General features: G+C 41.5%; 1 protein-coding gene across 2 annotated transcripts in view; it reads left to right on the top strand.

Annotated features, from left to right (window-relative positions):
- OCA2 (OCA2 melanosomal transmembrane protein) overlaps positions 1–21,513 on the top strand; it is a 215,456-nt gene that overhangs the window by 28,589 nt on the left and 165,354 nt on the right. For both annotated transcript variants that reach the window (XM_048495551.1, XM_048495550.1), the window contains exons 3-6: positions 2,891–2,989; positions 3,616–3,807; positions 15,480–15,537; positions 17,827–17,899. In XM_048495551.1, the coding sequence (XP_048351508.1) occupies positions 2,891–2,989; positions 3,616–3,807; positions 15,480–15,537; positions 17,827–17,899 (422 nt within the window). The remainder of the gene's footprint in view (positions 1–2,890; positions 2,990–3,615; positions 3,808–15,479; positions 15,538–17,826; positions 17,900–21,513) is intronic.

Raw genomic sequence — 21,513 nt, forward strand, 5'->3', positions numbered from 1 at the left:
AGGGTAGAGTTGAAGTTTCGTGGTTCGCCATCCATGTGTCTTGTAATTTTGTATGGATTGGTTTGTTTTAAATTTATTATTTATTAGGGTTTTATATGTTTTATCTTTGGTTGTACACTGGCTAGATCCCTTCGGGGGTGGGCAGTATAACAAAACTAATAAATAAATAAATAAATAAATAAATAAATAAATAAATAAATAAATAAATAAAAATTTGGTGAAAAGAATTGATAAGGCACAATAAATATATATTTACAACAGATCTTTTGCAGAGAAACAGTATTTGTTTTCATTGACAGGCTCAAATAAGTTTGGTCAGTTTGAGCTCTCAGTTTGAGTTCAATTCTGCTTAGATGCTCTATAATTTCTTAGATGTCTCTCAGATTGTACAGTTCCCTTTTTACTTTAAGATGTTTTGGCTAATGGCTTGTTCAGTTTTACTCAGGGTTCTAACAGTGGCTTGGTACATAGACTCAGTACTCTTACACTCAGCCCCGTTAGAAAACTCTTAGATAAAACATAAACTCTCTACTGAGAAAACCCAAAGCAGAACCCCATACTCTAGAAAACTGTTGGTGGGTTAATGGCACCCACTGAAAGGGCATGCCCCTCCTGCCTTTCCTCCCCTCTTGCCCTGCGTCACCAGCTCCCTCCTTATCGTCCTCTCTTCCTAGACACCTGCATTGGCATGCAAGGGTTAATGGTGCACACCAAGGGAGGCGACCCCTCCTGCCTTTCCTCCCCCCTCAGACCCATGTCACCAGCTTCCTCCTCCTTCTCCTGTTCCCAGATGCCCGGTCTGCTTCCTGATGCCACACAACAGATAATGGCTCAGTTGCGGCTGCCAGCCTCCCACGGGGAATGGTCGATGCTTGCGCCTGCTCCTCCTCAGGCAGCTGCAGATGGTACAGTGACTGTAATTATTCAGCAGTAGGGGAGAAAGGCGAGCACACAAGATATTGAATAACTAGCACATTCCATTGTTTTGTTTGTGGGTTTTTTTTACCCATTCTGTGTATACCCACCCCCAAGTCATGTATATGTGGTTATTGGCTGGAAGTGAGTCATGCATAGAGACTGGCTTGAAATGAGTTTCTCCACCACAGGAGCCTGTACCGGCACCACAGCTAGCCTTTTATATAATAAGATAAGGCATCCATATCTTTAACTAGCTTTGTTTGCAGGAGCTTACTGCTTTTATCTACTTGTTTTCCGACATCCCTTCCTTCCCTTCTCAATCTATATAGCCATAGTCAATAGTAATAAACAAGTATTATTGAAATATCACCAGTATCCACTCCTTTTTGGTAGTCTAGTTTAATCTAACTGCCCTTGACAGGACGCCATGTTAATTGTCAAATGTGCTTTATGCAAAGTTATTTTTCTATTCACCTGAATTTCTCCCATTGCCCTAAACAAGCGTTCCAGTATTTTTTGGATTCTGGTGAAAGGTCACTGGATCTATCTCCCAGGGAACTCAGGTAGTGAATATGATAAATGTTCTGTCAAAATCCTTGAAACAGTGGAGAAGAATTAGCATTTTAAAAGGGAACATTATTAAAGCAAGGAAAGGTTCTATACCAAAGTCATATTAGGGATTTGTTCACACTTGTTCATTTTCTCTTTTCTCCAAAAAAGGGATGAAAATAAACATGACCAGTTCATGAGCAGACTGTGTTCTATAATATTGTAATGCAAAGTCCATGAAACTTAGAAATGCTTCCTTTTGAACAATCAGCAGCTCAAACACAAATCTTGCACAACTGGGAAACCTCATAAAGCAGTTCAGCATGAGCCATCCCATTGCAGCAGGGCTAAATACAAGAAGCAAGGTGTGTGCCTGGAACAGCAGGCACTGGGAACTGGTTTAAATGTGATGCATTCCAATTAAGTGGAAACTGCCCAAAATATTTACCTATGTAGCCACAGCACAAGGATCACAACCAGACCCTCTCCCCTTTAACTTCATAGTTATTAGACCAGTGATGTTTGTTGCTGCGGCTGCCAATACAGCATAGCAGTGATGCTGCCAGTAGAAATAAAATGCAAACAAGAAAATACTGTTGTATCTGGACTCTTTGAAGAATTGCGGAAGGCAGGAACAATATTGCTTGATACATCAATGTTACATCAGGGTGCCATCTGATGGTCTAGAAGATCCCTCAAACTCTATGGTAATGCAATAGAGTTCAGGAGGAAGTTCAGAATGTCAGCTAATGTGCCAATGTTGATGGGAACAAAGTCACATCCACGTTTTTGTCCAGATGTGATGTCCACATGTTCTGTGACATTGTCTACCCCTTCTCCTACCCCAAAGCATCTGGAGCGCTGGGCAGTGGCTTGACAACCCTAGTTTTCTTAAAATCATAAAAGAACTCCAGAATTCAAAACTGACATACCGGTAATTTTGCTTCCTTGCAGTTACACACCCTTGAAGTAACTGAATCTCGATGAACTGCTAGAAACTGTTTCTCATGTTCTCCTACACTGCCCTTTTAATATAAATATTTGGACCAACTTATTAAGTCCTCTTTTAGTAAACAAGAAGGAACTCCTGAAGACTCTTAAAGTATCCTCCCTCTTGAACAATTGTGATCCCAAAATAACTGAAACTGTCACAAAGTCTTTATATTGTGCTATAAGATTGTGCTCACATAAGGTCTTGGTTTGACTTCTTATAGCTTTTGCTTTTACTTTGTTTTATTATTTTACCTTTTTCTAGCTATGTTTCATTAAATTGGACATTTTACCTGGCCTGGGTATTTATTTAACTGAACTGTTTATCTGACTGTTATGCCAATAGAAGATTGTGACTGAGTTAATATGTTCCTTTTTGTATATACTCCCTTAAGTATAAGCTTAACCATTTGTTTTCTTTATGTTTTCAAAGGTACCATTTTAGTTTGCCCAAATTTTTCAGCACAAGATCTAAAGACAGCTGTTTTACAGAGAGAACACCTCTATTGAAAGTTTCCTCTGAAGAAAATGGGTAGGAGATTTATATTTTACATTAAGGCCCCAATATACTCATTAATGCTATTTAGATCTTGAATAGTAAATTTCTGACCCTGCCCCCACCTCCCTGCAGGCTGGCTTCTGCCCTCCGTAGGGGCCTGGGAAGGGCAGGAGGGGGCTTGCAAGGAGGTAGGGGGGATGGCTCGGACTGCTGCCATAGCAGCAGGCTGGCCCAGGAACTGGCCTGCCACTGTGGTGCCCATCCAAGCCATGCACGAGCATGGGGGTGGGAGTGAGGGGGGTGCCTGGAGCAGGTATTGTCCCTGGGCGCCTTTCCCCTTGATACGGCTCTGCTGGAATGCTTCCATTAGTGCTGGTGCAGGCTCCTGCGGTGCGGGAATTCTGACTCAGAGGTAGCATTTGTGCTTGGGTGCCAAAGTGATCCATGGTGCTCCATGATTGGCACTGGTACCCCTCTCAACAGCATCTGGACTATTACCCTAGCAGCAGGGTCATGTCAACTTCACAGCCCTTTAAGCTCCCCTTCCCCGTGGATTGCACTGCTAACTTTGATGTTGCTTTCCCCGGTTGTTAATACTACTGACAGGTCCAGTATAAAAAAAACTGTATGCACTGATGTTTTCCAATAATATTTTACAGGTTAAGATGCATGGCTGTTCATAACACAGATTTCACCACAGATTATGATTCTTGGGAAAATAGCTCTGCTGAATTTGAGCAAGGATTTCAGCCAGGAAGTGAAATGACCAGCTTGTCCAGATCTGCTTCCTCTTCAGAGAAATGTGAAATCTTGGACAGCTTTCATGTCAAATTCAATTTATCTAAAATGAGGTATGTGTCCACATTGTGTTTTGCTGTTAATATTTCTGCAAATATCAAAGGCTAAGGGAAAGAGTCGTGAAATTGATTTTTCCTTCAGCAAATGAGTAAAGTAACACTCTATACCTTTTGTCTTATCATGCCATTGATTTTCAGGCAGAACATCCAATGAAATAGATGATAAAACCCTTTCAGATTTATAGCCCTATGTAATGCTAGGGGCTAAGTAAACAATCCTCTTAAGCTTTTGAAGTTAGTTTATGTGAAAGGAAAATATGTAACCTTGGTTGGTCTTACAATAATTTATTTAAAAAAAATCCTTTGAAACCACTTTCATGGTAAATTTAATTATTGAGGTTCAGGGAGCCTATTAAACCTTTGTCCTGTTCCCCCTGCAGGGTCCCTGGCAGGAGCCCGGTTGCCTTCCCTCTGTCCCATACCCGGGCATTGTTAACCCCGGTCTCACTCCCCATCTCATGGGAGTGGTCCACACTTACCAAGTGTTTGAGCCACAAGTTGACTAAGAAGGTGCTGTTTCTGAGCTTCCTTCTTCTCTCATACTTTCCTCAGCTGAATCCAGAGCCCCGCAAACCCACTCTGCCTCGGCTTGCAGGCCTGGCCCTCCGTGCTCCCCTCCAACAACTTTTCCTATCTCTCTCTCTCCTCTTCCATGTTCTGCTTTCTAATGCTCTGTTCCTCCACCACTCCCACTCCCTCCTTCTCCCAAACCCCGACCACCTTGTGCTCCTCCTCCTCTGTTATCCCCTCGGCCCCTTCCTGTCGGCTTGCCTCCAAGCCAAAAGAGTCTGCAGCCACGCCCCCCTTTCTGAGGCCTGACTTTCCCTACATTCATGTCAGCCCAGTCAGAGCTGGCCTGTCCCGACTTGCTCCTCCCTCCTGGGGCCTTTGGCTGGCTCGTCTGGCTGCCAGGAGGCCTCCATTTCTCTCTTTGGGATGTCTGGGTATCTCTGCCAGCTCTGGCCGCCCAAGTGGTCCCTGGGGCTGTGGCTCATCATCCCCCTCCCCCTCTGAGCTGGTGAGTGGGGGGGATGTGCATCAGTGGTTGCGGGAGTCCGGGGAGGGGGCGGTCCCCACTCCTGGACAACCTTATTTAAGAAAATCTGGTATAGCTGCTTCATTTGAATTTTTACATATAATATAATATTAATCCTCAGGGTTAATAAAATAATAATAATCCTCAGGGAAAGTAAAGACTTTCTAGGTTCCTAAGATCCATGTAGAGTCCTGGCTGAGAAGAAACATGTTTAGGGCAGGGTTGTCAAACATGCAGCTTGGGGGCTGGACTGTTAGCCAGCTGAGGCAACCTCCCTTCGCTCTTGAACTGGCCTGGCAAGGTGGGGTTGCCTCAGCTGACTCATGGGCCTGATAAGCCCTCTCAAGGCAGCCACCACCCCTTCTGCAAGTTGCCAGTTCAGGCACCCCCCAGTGGTGTTCTGGGGCCAGGGCCCCTTTCACACACACAGAATAATGCACATTCAATCCACTTTTACAATAGTTTGAAAGTGAATTTTGCTATTCTGCACAGTAAAATCCAGCTTCAAAGTGCATTGAAAGTGGATTAAACATACTGCATGTGCGGAAGGGGCAGCCACCACCTGAGGCAGCCACCTCCCTCCCTCACAGCCTAGCCTGACCAAGACACATTTATGTCACATCTAGCCCTCATATCAAATGAGTTTGACACCCCTGGTTTAGGGCTGCACCATGGGAGCCACTTTGGATTTGGTTGCTCCATCTGTGTTCCTGTTATGCGTCATTGTGGACAGGATCAATTGTACAGTTCTTGTCCTTGGAAATGGAAACCCTCCATGATCTCTGGACTCTTCTCTTTTCTTTTAGACTTTGATTCCAACTTTCACACATGCTGAATAACTCATTTTCAACCCACTTTCAATGCAATTTTCAACTGGATTATACTGTGTGAAACTGCAAAATCCATTTGCAAGCTATCACTAAAGTGCATTGACAGTGTATTATTCAGCATGAATGAAAGCTAATCTGGTGAGTTCAGGCTGTACTATACCATTCCACATTGGTTTAGAACCCATTCATTTGTCTTTTTGGCAGTGAACTGGTATCTGCAAAGCTCTTCTCCAACACCATATTTCAAATAAATCAGTTTTCTTCTTGTCAGGTATCTTCACTGTCCAACCTGTGCATCCATACATAGTAAATGAGGTAATACCATAAGATGAATTATTTTCATCTTTGCCTCCAGCAATACTTCTTTACACTTAACAATCTTATCTGTTTCTTCATGGCTGCCCTTCCAAGTTGCTTGGTTGCAGTCTCTGGTTTGGTTGATGATTGAGCCAAGGAATAGAACATTTTTAACTATTATAAGCTCTTCATTGTCAATCTTAATCACTGCTTTTTTCTTCTTGATGTTCACCTGTGATTCTGCTTTGGCACTTCCTTTTTAAACATTCATCAGTAGCTGTTTCAAATCTTTACTATTTTCTGCCAGTAATGAAGTGTCATTGGCATATTTCAAATTGTTAATGTTCCTTCCACTAGTTTTCACTCCATCTTCATCTAAATCTAATCCATTTTTCCTTATGATATGCTGTGTGTATAGGTTGAACTGATGGGAAGATAACGAATATCCTTATCTGATCTTTTTGCCAACTGAAAAGCAATCTGTTTTTCCCATTCTGTCCTAATAGTAGCCTCTTGTCCTGAGTACAGGTTATGCAGCAAAACAATCAGAGGCTGTGGCACACCCATTTCTTTTAAAACCATTCAGACCTTTACATGAACCCCACTGTTTATAGTTTTGCTGTAACCTATTAAATATGAATTGATTTTCTGCTGGTATTCTCTGGTATGCTCCAATAACCATTGAAAATCTGCAATATGGTCTTTAGTGGCTGTTCCTATTCTGAATCCATCTTGAACATCTTATACTTCTCATTTGCACGTTTGATAAGAGCCTTGTAAAATTTTGAATATAATTTTACTTGAGTGGAATACTATGGCAATGGTGCAATTGTTACTGCAATCTTTGATGTCTCCAGTTTTTGGAACTGGAATGTAGATTAAGCTTTTCCAGTCTGTGGACTATTGTTTTGTTTTCTGTATTTGTTGACATATTTTTGTTAAGATTTTGATGAACTCAGTTTCTGCATCTTAAAATACTTCTATTGATATTCATCTGCACATTGGGATTTGTTTCTCCCAATTGCTTTGAGTGCTGCATTCACTTCACTTTCTAGAACTGCAAGTTGTACATTGAAAGATTCTTCTTTGGAAGAATCTGTCATCTTTTACTCTTCTGTACTGGTCTTCATGGTTTTGGTTCCATCTTTTCTTTATTTCTGATCAGATATTGGCCTTTCAGTGTCAGATTTGTGTTGACCTTTCAGTATCACTAGCCATGGTTTGAATGTCCCTTTGATTTCCTGACTATAATAGCCAAATAAAGCCAACAGATATCAGCTTTACTGAAAATTTTCAGGTTAAAAAACCACGAACCCGATAATTTTTACTGGTCTTGCGCCTGTTTCCCACATGGCATTTGGTATGGTATTTGGCAGAATGTAATTTTCATATTCCCTTGGTGCTTGTTTTCTGTTTCCTCTTTAAATCACATATATTTCTATTTCATAACAATAGATGTTGAGAATCGGGGCCATAGGTAGATGCTGATTTTTACTGGAGCAATCAAATATACCATTTCTTAATTTTATTGTGGTAATTTTGTCGTTCTTTTCAAAATTCAATTCAAATGTGACTAAAAATTGGTTTAGGCATCAAATGAAATTTCAGTGGTTTGGTGGCTGGGATTTTAAAGCCTTGCTGGGTTATAAAGGCTCTTGGATCTGCACTCTCAGTATAAAATATTATTATTATTATTATTATTTATTTAATTTGTATACCGCCCGATCCCCGAAGGGCTTGTGGATTAGCTTGTGGATCAGCTTTGTGGATTAGCTTGTGGATCAGCTTTGTATACTCAAGGGAGGAAGGAGTGTGTGATTAACACTTGGTAATTTGCAAAGAAAAAATGCACTCATCTGTTTCTGAAAGGTACATAAATTCCACATACATTTGGTATTTGAACATGTGGAAGTCTAGACCAGGGGTAGGGAACCTGCGGCTCTCCAGATGTTCAGGAACTACAATTCCCATCAGCCTCTGTCAGCATGGCCAATTGGCCATGCTTGGTAGCTTTGATAGAGCCAAATGTAGTTCCTGGTATCTGGAGAGACCTCTAGACTGTTACACCCTTTTCATATATTCAAACTATATTGGTTACCAGAGACTTCCTATCTTGAATGGCAAGAGTCCACCCTAAAGTCCAATTTTTCTAATTTTCCTGTTAGAAAAGGCTTGCAAGAAGCCATTGCAGTATTTTGTCTAGGCACAGTAACTGTACTGAGGATGCAGTGTTCACTAAAGAGTGATTGTTCCTGCTTTTCTTGAAGAAACTGTTGTGAAAATAACAAAAACTCTTGTTAAATCATAAACTGAATAAAGGAATGCTTGGGAAGACAATGTGAACCAGACCTAAGTGTTTCCCCAGCTATGGAGCTATGGATTTCTCCATGTTCAAACTAATATGTAAAGGAAATGGCCAGGGTAATTTTTTTTTTAATTCAGAAAGGTGTTTCTTGTTTATTTGTTTGTAAATCAGTGTTCTTTGAGTTGACCCATTATTTACTGTGATCACGTGTATGTAATTTTAATACCTGGAATTTCAGAGTTGTTCAAGCCAGTAAATATGTTGGTGTTCCCACAAAAAAATGGGGGGGGGGGGAGAGGTGTGTATTTCCTTTCTCTACAGTAAATGTTTTGAATTATCTTGAAGCAATCTTTATGTATATAAGTTTCTGCACTTTCACTCTTGGTAGAGAAATTTAAAGAAACCTACTCTTGCAGATAATCTTGCTGTTGCAGACACATGCAAGTTGCCATCTTACATGATTCTGAAGAGATTGAAAAGTGGAAGCATGATTCACTAGTACATCCATGTTTTTGTCACATTCCTTACTGTGTGAAAGGGTTCTTAGATAAAGTGGAACACATTATTTGGGGTTTTTAATTCCCATAGCTTTTGGCGCAGAATAACATGACTATATCAGATTAGAATTGCAGCACAAGGTCATGGGTTGATAAATATGTGTAAGTCAATGCCTGATCATGGCCGGTTGCTAAGCTGTTAAAAGCACTGATTCCATAAGTCTAAGCATCCAGAGGATAAGAGGGGAGCATATAATGCTCTAAGTGCCGAAGTTTATTAATAAAATTACATTCCCTCCTCTGTATTGTATCATTCCAGTTTTCCAAAGTGGTTTAGTTATCTAAGGACAAGCACTTTTTCACTTCTAAAGCTTTCATTTAAATGTTTTTATGGTCTGTTCTTGACCTTTATAGCAATCTTAATTTTATTTTGGAAGGATGAAGTCAATCTTGAGTTTAATACTCTGGATGTTGTTGTACACCCTTGTACACCCTTGCAATCTTTTTTTAAAATGTAGCAATAATATAATTATAGTAGGAACATTGTTAAATGTGGAGAATGGGGTCATTGGACAAACAAAAGACAAGCAGGTCTACAACTAAAGAGAGCTATAGCAAGTATTTGGAAATACAATAATGCTAGGAAAAATTGAAGGGAATAGGAAAAGAAGAAGACCCATCACAAGATGGATTGATTCGATAAAGGAAGCCGTGGTTTTCACTTTGTAAGAGTTGAGCAAATGATAGGACATTTTAGAGGTCATTAATTCACTGGGTCACCATAAGTCAGAGGCAACTTGATGGCACATAACACACACATGCTTGGTAGAGCACTCCCAACAATCATCAACCCTTTGATACTGGAGATCATCCGCTAATTTTGTAATTAAAAAAAAGTTACTATGATTTATTTTTCAAAAGACAGGACAATTTACTGCTGTCAAACATACTAATGCCTGAATGTTTGTATAGTTTATTATTAAGTCATACAGAAGATCACAGTGGCATGTAATCTGTGAAGTCTGTAGAGAAAAGCTTACCTTCTTCTTTTTCCAGCTGTAGCTCACTAAGTACGCATACTCCAACCCATTTTTTCCCTGGGTATCAGTTGACCATGAGGGACAGTGTAAAAGGCAAACTGGGGAGATACAATAGAGAAAATAATCCACATTAATCTCTGTCCCACTCTTCTGCAAATAAAAATGCCATTTAGTCAAAGAAGCTGCATTTTTGGGTACATGCCAGTGTTTCTGTGAGACAGAAGCAATGGGTAGAGCCTTGATGTCACCAGCTAAAGTCGAAACAAGGGAATGTGTTGGTATTTGGCAAGTGCCAGTCACACAATCCAGTAATGAAGTTAATGTTGTGCATGCTAATTAGTTAGTGAGGTCAGAAGTCAGTGACCAGGTAATTGACCCCATTGGTCAAGCAGGTCTGCACGTAGACAATAGATGTATATATTCTTTGTTCTCTCTCTGCACATGCTCTCTTGTAGCTTATTAGCCATGTGATAGCCAAGCAGAGGCTGGCTAATGGAGCTAGCCAGTTAGAAAGATATTTTCTTGTTTTGTATCCAAGTTTACCCTTTCCTTCTTTTATACCAAGTAAGCTTTATTTTCAGTAAGCAGCTGCCTCTGCCTCTTTACTGTGCAAACACTGCATTTGTAAGAAGTGTGATATAATTATCACAACTAATCACAACAGACTGATACATAGCTGTGAAAGTTGGGATTTTAAATGTTGTTTAAATAGAGATAATGTTCTGTGCAATTTGACCAGAGTAGTCTCCATCCCATCATTCTCTTGAAAGATTTCATGAAAAATACCTTGTAAATGCAGTTATTTCATGAGGGAAACAAGTTTTTGAAAGTAACTTTTATTCCCTACTGAGGCTTTTCTGCAATGATTTTTATCCCTTTAGTTTTTATTTCAGGCCTTTTCCCTCCCTCTTTCCCCCAGTTCTTTTGAGACACTTTTACTCTGATCTTCTTCTGGAAACTGATTTTGAGTCAGCTTTTTCCTCACGTGTAATGTTTGCGTTGGTTTTCTTTGCCCTGCCCATTTCCACCCCCTGCCAGCCCACTTTTTGATGAGTGAACTGTTGTGGTCAAATCACTCTCCCTATGGATAGTTTCATTTTCTTTTTTTTTTGCAAACAGCACAAAGTGGTGTAGCTAGGGGGCCTGGAGGATTTCAAGCTCCAAGCACCACTTCCTAGGGGTGCACTTCAGGGCTGCACCCATCCTGAATTTCTTGTGGAGATTGGAGCATGGGCACAATTTGAATGCTGGTAAACAGCTCTCTGCCCCCATGTGAAGATCAGGGGCGGCCAATTGGACTCACTCATCCCCATCTCCATATTGAGGTCAGGGACCTGCTTAGACCTGGCTGATGCCAAGCTTGGGTCTGTCTTTAATCTGCAAGCTTCCAGCCTGCAGCTTACAGCTGAATCCAAGTCTGGTCTCAGCCAGGTTCAGTCTAAGCTCGGACAAGCTGTCGGCTCTAGATTTATACTGTTGGCTCTGCCCCCAAGATCCATCTGGTCAGGTGGAGCTTGGGGTCAGAGCCAACAATATCAATCTAGAGCCAACAGCCACCCTGTGGTCAGTCTGAGTGTCATGAGCCAGCTCCTGGGTACTTACCAGGACATGGAGGACTCAGAGGCAGAACCCGAGGACACAGTGACGCCAGAGGTGGCTGCTCCCAAAGAAGACCAGGCAGCAGAGCCAATGCCCAGTTCTTCCCTGCCTGATGACATACAGGTGAAGGAGCCTGCAGACCCTCCTAGGAAACCAAGTGATGAGCCAGCTGTACATAGAAGGTGCTACTACAGAGGTGCTACTGCAGAAGCACAGAAGGAGTGCTCGTTTGGCAGCAAGGTATGGGAGATTAGATGAGGATTAACTCCTTGCAGAATCCCAACCCCTTGAACAAGGGTCTCTATATAAGCCTTGCTTTGAGCTTGCTTCTGCCTGGGTGAAACAAGTGTATTTCCTGTTGCTTCTTTGTGTGCCTGGTCTATTGTTGATCTCCAGCCTATTTGCCTGATCTCCTGTGCCGTGACCTGTTTGACTGACCCGTGACTATGCCTTTGCCTGCCTTGACTCATTGGACTACCTCCTGACTACTCTTTTGTCTGCCACCTGTTCTGATCTGCAAGACTGGACCTGACCGTGCCCTGCCTGCCTGCAGCACACTGAGTCTGGCTGAGGCCAGGCTTAAATCAGGCTCTAAGCTGCCGATGGAAAACCTGCAACTTAAAGATCTAAACCTGGCCTTAGCCAGGCTCAGATGAACCCTAGAACTCCATGTGGACATTTGGGTGGGCAACTTCCTCTCCCAATTCCATGCGGAGATTGGGGGCAGGGCCAGCCCTTTTTGCTCAGCTACGCCCCTGCCAAGTTCAGGACTGGGCTGTGGGGGGGAGGGTGGTGTCATGGTGCCCAGGGTAAGCCATGGATGCTGTTGTATAAAACTATGCCCAGTGGTGGGATCCAAAAATTTTAATAACAGGTTCCGATGGTGGTGGGATTCAAACAGTGGCGCCACCACACACACGCACCTCCAGTCCCTGTTGGGCAGGGAGGTTGCTTTAGTAACCCCTTCTCGGCACTCAGAAAAAAATAGTAACTACTTCTAGAGAAGTGGTGAGAACTGGTTGGATCCCACCTCTGACTGTGCCCCTGAGCACAAAAATATTGATTTATCAGTAGAGGTTTGTAAAAATAGTCTTAGCAGTTTCTCTGAATTCTCAGCTTTCATTTCATTTCATTTTTAAAACAAATTTTATTTAATATAGGAATACACAGAGAAACAAACATTACAAAATAAACAACTGCAAAACAACAAACATTGAGTATATCACAATTACAGTTAACTCACTTAAGTTAAAAAACTTATAGAAAAATAACACGTTCATTAAAAAATCATATACTTCATTATTACTTCCTACTAACCATTAAATTACATCGTTTACTCTTTCTTTGCCTAGATCCAACTTATTTGTTAAGTTCTTTTAGTTTATACAACTTTAATAAGAAAAGAAAGACACAAATCTTTCATTTTAAAAAGTAAATCTCTAGCACTTTCTGTTGGAGACATATGCCTTTTCCCTTTTAATTCCACTCATTTCCCCAAAAGCATTCTAGGCTCTGCTTTTGTTAATTTGCTGGCAGAGTTGCCAACTGATGAAGAAAATAAAAACCTTTGACCTAGGGCCTTTCCCCACTTACCTTAAGCCCCGCGCTACTCTCCTCAAGTAGCGCGGGGTCCCCGGGCACTCCCCATTACAGGAGCGGCGACAGCGCAGCCGCCCCGACGCTGCTGCTGTTGCACCCCCTCAGTGTGCGGCATCCCTGGTGCACTTGTAAATGGCGCCTTTTGATGACCCCGCGCAGAGAGCGGGGTCATGGGGACGCCCGGGCGTGCGCCAGAAATGACGCGCGCTGAGAGCAGCGCACGGCATAGGGGGGATCGTGGTGAGTGGGGAAACGCCCCTAGTAAGAGGCTCACGTGCAGAAAGCAGGCACAAGTTTTTTACAATGCAGAAATCAGCATTTATGTCTGTAGAGCATCTGCTCTTAAAGATGCAGGAGCAGGTGCTGGGTTGCTAACCTGCTTTCCCACATAAGACAGACGGAATCTTATAAAATCTCCTGAGAATGGATTTTCAGACTACCCCTCTGTAAGCACAAACAAAATACATCCTCTGTTTTAGCATGCCTACATAGAAGATAGACTTTGAGTCGGGATCCCTCTAGTCTCATTCTCTGAAAGCTCAAACCCTGTCTGATTTGAGCTGACAGTGAGACAGATTTTTCTCTCACTCCCCACTCCTATCTGGCTTCCTCAGCCATCCATGGGCCCTGATCAGCTGTTATCTTATGTACATATGCCAACTAGGCATTCAGAGGATTGGTAACTGTGAAAGAGTTAGGGCCATTTCCCATCAATCACAGTAGCCCTCTCCTTCCTTAGCATCATATTGTGATGTGGTGTGTTTCCCTGCTCTAATCTCCTCTATCAGCTGCTGCTAACATGATTGTGGAATATGGAATGTTATGCTGTCAGTACATGTTTAAATGCTACAAAAGAAGGCAGGATTTGTTTTCATGGCAGTTCTACTGTTAGCATCATGTTTAGTTTGTGTCATGACCCCTGCCAAAGTTAGCTCAGGTCCTGCCATGCTATTTGTAAGAGTTCCTTCTCATTCTTTCAGCCTGAGAAAGAAAGTTATCATCAAGAATTTTCTCTCCTTTTGGAATGTGTGTGTCTGAGTGAAACTGCTCTGCTTCCCTCTCACTTTTCTCTGGCCCTTTTCTTTCCTGGGAATATCTCACTTGAGGGGCGCAGAGGGGAAACTGTTGGGAACATATAATCTGTGTCTTGTGAAGAGCTGGCCAGTTCAGACAATAAAGTTACTATCCTAAGCTTGGTATCAATTAAACAAGAATTCTATTGGTTGTGGTGGGTTTTCCGGGGTGTGTGGCCGTGGTCTGGTGGATTTTGTTCCTAACATTTCGTCTGCATCTGTGGCTGGCATCTTCAGAGTTGTATCACTGTGTAACATAACTGTTAGACAAGTGTGTAACAGACTTCCCTCTGTGATACACCTCTGAAGATGTATGTTTTGCCAGCCACAGATGCAGGCAAAACGTTAGGAACAAGATCCACCAGACCATAGCCACACAGTCCGGAAAACCCACCACAACCAGTTGAATCCAGCCGTGAAAGCCTTCGACAAGAATTCTGTTGCTAAAGTATTGGTTTCTGTTATTGAGCAAGACTGGGGTTTTGACAGTTTGCTTCTTGAGAATCATGGATGTCAGGGCTGGAAAAGACCTCAGTATAAGGCTTCTTCTTAGATAATTACAAAGCTGAGCCATAGAACTCTTAAATCCTCTAGGGCAGGCTGTTCTTTTTTTTAGCTTCTGGCACTTTCTTGTCTTTATAGTTAGTGCACCAAGGGACAAACTAGATGTTCCAGTGTCTGTGGGTCTGACCTTTGAACATTGATGCAATTTTGGAGAACAATTCAGCCATTTAAAAAGGCCAAGAAGGCTGGTTGCAGCAGGACCAAGAGATCTCTCCTCCCCCACCATGCCGTTTCACATGCTGAAACATCCATGGGAATTGGACCTGTGGCAAGATTGAGTCGTTGTGACATTTTTAAATGGTGATTCTTCTCTAACATGGTAATGGCATCCATGCATTGGATCTGTGGATGCCATAATGTCTATTGGCTGTAATGGTGCTTTGCTAAGCACAGTTATGCCTTTCTGAGTCAGTTGAAGTAAATGTGCTTAGTAGGGGCCTTTCCCCACTTACCTTAAGCCCCGCGCTACTCGAGGAGAGTAGTGCGGGGTCCCTTGGCACTCCCCACTGAGAGGGGCAGTGACAGTGCAGCCGCCCCGAAGCTGCTGCTGTCGCGTCCCTCAGCGCGCAGCATCCCAGGCGCTCTTCTTAACGGCGCCTTTTGATGCGGGGTTGCGGGGACGGCCGGGCGCGCGCCTGGGATGCTGCGTGCTGAGAGCAGTGCGCGGCATAGAGGGGAACGACGAGAGTGGGGAAAGGCCCTAGGATGAAACTTTCCTTCAGAATGGTATCATAACTGCCTCCTATAGAATTTTATGATGGGAACTGATGGAATAAAATTATCTGAATTTTTTCCCTATTAAACATTTTTTCCCTTACATTTGCAGGTGCTGTTTAAGATTCCTTAAAGTTTCTGGCCTTTTTATATTTGTAGTTGTATGCTCTGTAAGTATTGAATTTCTAATGTCTTACAGTGGTTTTTCAGTAGTAGTCCAAAATTAAATCTCTGGTAGTATTTAATTAGGCTCTGTTTTGCCAGATAAAAGTGATGTCAGTGCCGCCGTTTCCCTTATTTCTATTTTAGGAGAGCACAACTTGGGAGCAAGGAAGTGCTCTTTTAAAAATACCCTCTTGCTGCTGAGCTAGTTTTATTCTTATTCGCTGATGCTAACAAAGATCAGCTGTCTGAAGAATTAAATGTTTCATGTCACATTCTTCAGACATAAAGCTGCTCTCTAGTTCCTTGCCCCAAAGTAAGTAGCATTCATCCTGTTTCTAGGCTAGCATAATTTCTGAGATGGGCTGTCCTGCAGCTAATCACAATACTCTGGAATATTGGCTAGGAACATAGAACGGACACTACATAGAAGATCTATTTACATGCTGTTGAAGTAGTGTGGTTGCTGTTTTGGAAACATTATGGTAACAGCTCTTAGGAGAAAAACAATAGGTTAGGTGACGGATGTGGTTGCTTCCGATCATATCAGACTCAGAGGATAGTTCCATGTCAGTCACCTATCAGGGCTTGTTCCTTCTGTTACCGGATCAATCTGTGGCTTACATTTGTGGAATCTGCTTCCTTACTGCTCTGGTAAAATATAAAATAGCTCTGGCAACTCTGTGGATATCTAGCTATGTAAGCTGTACAACCTGAAGTGGTCCTGCTGTGATTTCCATTAGCCAGATAACCTGAAATATGGTAATGGACTCAAAACACCTTGAGGGAATATACTGTGGAAACAGCTTCTATATAGTCATGTTAGTCTACTGCAGCTCAAATGACAAAGAGCCCTTAAGGTGTCATAAGAGTCTTCAGAGATATGCAAGTGTACACTGAGATGAAATAAATCTGAGAGTTCAATTCCAAAAGCTATACTTTAAGATCTATTCCTGAGAAAAAGACAATTTATATGAGAAGTTAACTGTAAATCAACTGCTCTTTAAAACTATTAACAGAGACAATGTGCTCTGAAGCCTAAGAACAGGGCTACAGCTGCAATCCTAGAAGCACTTCCCTAGGAGTATGTAAAATGGGAACTGCTTCTGAGTAGAACAGCTTATGATTGCTCCCTATATTAATGTTCTTGCTTTAAACATATCTTTAGAAACGTGGATGAATGGGAGTACCAAAATTTCTCTCATAGTTGGAAGAAATGTTGGTGGAAAGGAGTCATAGGTTCCAATCCCTTGCTGATTTCATAGACTTTTAGCAATGGATGTTGAAAGAGGCAAGAAGCTGAAGTAGAAATGAGAAACATCTTTCCACAGTTTAGTGTTTACAGACACCAAACCACAGTTTGATTTCTTGATTCCTGTAATTCAAATGTAAATATCAAATTGGCTAGAATGTATATTTGGGATAAAAACAGCCATCTTGCTATTTAATACTGTATTAGCAACAGTCATATGTAGATACAAGTAAAATGTGAGAGACTTATGGCCAGAAATGAACCTACAAGGGGGCCAGGCGGTGTGCGTTGCATTGGGCATGTGCCTGGGGGCGCGCACAAATTCATGTTTGTGTTTTTTATATTTTAAAGTGTTTTTTCAGTTTTTGGCCTGCACAGGGTGCAATTTTTAGGTTAGCAGCACCAAAATTTCAGGGTATCTTTAGGAGACTCTCCTGATGATACCACACAAGTTTGGTGAGGTTTGGTTCAGGGACTCCAAAGTTATGGACTCCCAAAGGGGGTGCCCCATCCCTCATTGTTTCCAATGGGAGCTAATAGATGGGGCTACACCTTTGAGGGTCCATAACCTTGGGTCCCCTCAACCAAACTTTACCAAACCTGGGTGGTATCATCAGGAGAGTTTCCTAAAGATACCCTGAATTTTTGGTACTGCTAGCCTAAACACTGTGCTCCCTGCAGGCCAAAAACTGAAAAAACACTAAAAATACAAAAAACACAAGCGAACCGGGGGGGGGGGGGGGGGTGTAGGCGGGCGGACGCAAAACTCAGATTTTGCACCAGGCTCCATTTTCCCTAGCTACATCTCTGTTTATGGCATAGAGTATAACTGTGTTTTGGATTGTATTGTTAGAGAAGTTCTAAGTTTATGTACACAATTTAGTAGGTATGGGCTTGGGATGGAAAGATCTGCAACATGATTTTTGCTTTTTGAAATCACAATAAATAGGCATGTTTTCAAGGTTTTGCAAATCTGAATATTTTTCAGCTTGATTATTTAATAGTTTACTAATTCACCTTATAACCGTCTTATGTATCACTTCAGATTTTATTTAGCATTCATCCTGAAAATGGAATGCCTTGGCAGATGCTGGCAGTGTCACCTACAGATAGCTACAGTATCCTTTATCCATTAGTTGGTTAAAAAACTCACCAAGCAATGTAATACAGAGTCACTGATAATAGGCTGATTTGAAATGCCTGACTCATCGTTTGCTAAATGAAATACTTGACAATGATTTATTTCTTTTGAGCTCCAGATACTGTCTCGTGGGACTGCCTTAAACTAGTAAATGAATTAATTTGCAAATCTGCTTCCCAGCGTTGTGGTAATGAAGAATGCAAAGGGTCTGGTTTTTCTTTGATTTCTGTTTTAGATGTTCTCTGCCTATTTTTGAAAAAATTAATTGGGTGCAATCTGCAGTTGGGTTTACAGAACCATAAGTGGGTTTGTAAATAAATTTGGATGACAGAATCAAAAAGAACAAGAAAGACTTCCAGTTCAGATTCGAACATTGGCTATGTGTGTGCGCGTGTGCACACACACACAAATACACCATCTAGGGCCTTACCCTGAAGATATCATGTGAACAGAATGGTGGGGCTGGGTATCCTTGCATTTGAGAACATCAGACAAAAGGAATCCTGTTTCACTCCATAATTCCAAGACTATATGAAGTCCATTGAGTGGATGGGAAGCCATTGCATTGCAGCTGTCTTAATCCCTCCTAGATGAAGAGACAAGTTGAAGGGGTGGAAAAAGTAGGGTGCAAGCCACTTGCTTTATGCCTTTGTATCTGATCTGACTTGATCTGACAAATGCTGGAGGATAGTCTGTGGATCTGTAAAATCAGTTGCTGGTCTATTCTGGCTTTAATTTGTTTGTCCCATAGGAGGTATTTTGGAATAGTATCAAATGTCCCTTTAAGGTCTAGGAAGGCAGTGTATAATCTTTTCCTCTCTCTGTTCATATATTTCTCAGCAGAGAAGGCTAAAATCAGACAAAGGTCAAAAGCTGATTTTCCTGGACAATTTGTTCATGTCCTATAATGTGACTAGATGACAACCAGGAGGTTAGTATCTTTGCAAGGAGCTTCACACCTATGATGGATAATAAACTGATGGGTCAAAATTTTTCAGGAAGATTTGTAGCACCTTTTTTAATATATAGGAACAAGTGTAAAATTCAACCAAGAGTCAGGGAAAATGTCATAATGATTGAGCTGAGTAAAAAGGTTAGCAAATGGTGGAGTCCACCAATCCAGAAGGTTTTTTAAAAAGCTCACTTGGGATTCCATCAGGACCAGATCATCTATTAGTCTTCAGCAGCTTTATTGGGAATGTTGTCTGTGTTCCAATACTACATGGGGAACATAGTAAAAGAGAAAAATGTGTTAAAATAGAAAATTAGAGCATTTCTTTCAGCATTATTTTAATTACTGTTTTAAAAAAGCCTTCAACCAAAAGCCTTGGGGTGTAGTTTGAGTGTACCGTAGTTGGTGTAGCTTCGTATCTCCTTGATTCTCCTTTTCTCTTTTCCTCTTTGTTGAAAGTCCTCATCTTTCATCTTCTTCCTTCACAGTTGGTTTTCAGTATTGGGATGCCTGGGATGTGGCTATTGGCTGCAAAGCTAGCAGACCATGCCTCCCCCTGTACTGACCTTGAGTTGATGGGAATATTTCATGTCTGCTAAGGTTTGCTCTAAGGCTATTTTTGATCACACTATTGCTTTCCACACTGGCAACAATTCAAATTAAATAGCTTTAGTGTAATTTTCTGAAATGGCAAACTTGCAGTTCCTTTTTCAATCTGTGACTTATTGGCTTAAAAGCTCAAAGCATTTACTATAGAAGATGTTTTGTGCCAGTGCTCAATTGGAGTCTTTCTTTTATTGGAAGTGAAGTTCTATGTGTTTTCCTTGTTCTTTGAAAAGATTTTCAGACAGAGCCAACGAAATATATATGCCCAGAATTAGAGGTTGGCTTTCAGATAATTTGATGAGAACCCAACCCCTCCCCAAATACCTTCTTGGTATTTTCAATTTTTTTTCTCCTAAAGAAGGTGACAATAACAGGGAGCCAAAAAAAAAAGCAGATCTCCCCAAAATGCTGATTTTCCCCCAATATTTTTCAGGTTTTTTTGGCTTACTACCTTTTTTAAAAAAAACACTGCTTCAGGGCAGGGGTACAGTTCAGTGCTGGACTTGACCTGGCAATATGGAGTATTGATGGGATGATAGGCTTTTGGGGGGGTTTTCTTCAAAAATTTCCAGGTCTATTAAATTTAAACCCAAAAAATACTGATACTTTTTTTTGCCTGTCCCAACTAGGAATGAATATTGGTAACAAAGGAAACATCTCTGATATGTGGCCATAGGAACTACATCGGACCCTTGTCTATGCCTTAGTTAAGATATGATGTTTACTATATATTATCATCTGATTGTCCCCAACAGGTAGTTACATTTAGATTGGAAGATGCCTGGAGATCTGGGTGGAGCTAGGGGAGGGGAGAAACCCCAATATGGTATAATGCCATAAAGCATGACCTTCAAAGTTGCAATTTTCTCAAGGGAATTGATCCTTGTAATTTGGAGATCAACTGTAATTCTTGGAGAATTCCAGGCCCCACTTTGAGCACAGCAACCCTTATCCCCAATGTTCCCCCTGGTGCCTCAAGTACTTTGACTGAGAAAGATAGGAAAAGTAATATAATATGCCTGCTTTTTGTCATAATGAAAACAATATTTAGAGTTACAGACTTATTGTGAAATACCTGGGCAGTTTTCTCATTCATTACTACAGTTTCTTTCATGCTGTGTTCCTAATAACTTTGGCTATATCTGTGCAAAATCATAATTTTTATATAGGCAGGTGGGGGACAGGTGGCTGAAAGAAGCTAAATTACCATATTAGAAGCTGGTTCTCTGAAAAGAATAGATATAAGGTTACCTGTTTGGTAATAAAGTATCAGTCAATCAAACCAAATGCCAATTTCTTTTTTAGAAAGATCCTGTGTGTTTCTTGGAGAACAGTGCCTTTGTCTTTCCCACTTACATTAACACCAGTTATTATAATTTTAATAGTCACATTGGTGATTATACAGATTGATTTTAAAAATGTGCTTCTGAAAAGTTCTGTTTTAGGTATTTATAGAACAGTAGGAGCAAATGAGCATTCATGGTCTTATCAGGAACACTGTTCCATCAGGTTGAGTCACAGCAGAGGATTCCTAGATATGGGATCCTGTTGATCTTGCTGTTTGCAGGCCAAAGGCTTTGCTCAGGTAAGTGGAACTGCTACAGAGGGAGTGTATTTTGAGAGGCGTTCCTACAGATCAGGAAGTCCTGGACTGTGGAGGGCATTGTAGGTGATAGCCAGTACTTTGAATTAGCTGTAATATGCATACTTTGCCGGGTTCTCATTAGGCTGTTCTCTGCTAGTTGGAGTTTCAGAGTTGGCTTCAAGATAGTGTTGAGCCTGGCAGCCACTGGAAGCTAGGGGGTGGGTACATGGGGTAGTGGTGCTACATGCTCTATGTTATGATACTTCCTTGAAAAAATCTGAAGGGATGTCACATTGCTCTAGGACTTGCTAGAAACTCTATGATAAAACCATGGAATTTCTGGTGATTCCTAGAGCAATGTAACATCAATTCCAGGTTTTTCGCTGAAGTAATGTCACTTTACATATGATGTCAGCAATTTTTAAAAACTGCTAAGATCAGTGGTGGT

Source organism: Sphaerodactylus townsendi, linkage group LG04 (assembly GCF_021028975.2).
Source record: "Sphaerodactylus townsendi isolate TG3544 linkage group LG04, MPM_Stown_v2.3, whole genome shotgun sequence".
Classification (NCBI taxonomy): domain Eukaryota; kingdom Metazoa; phylum Chordata; class Lepidosauria; order Squamata; family Sphaerodactylidae; genus Sphaerodactylus; species Sphaerodactylus townsendi.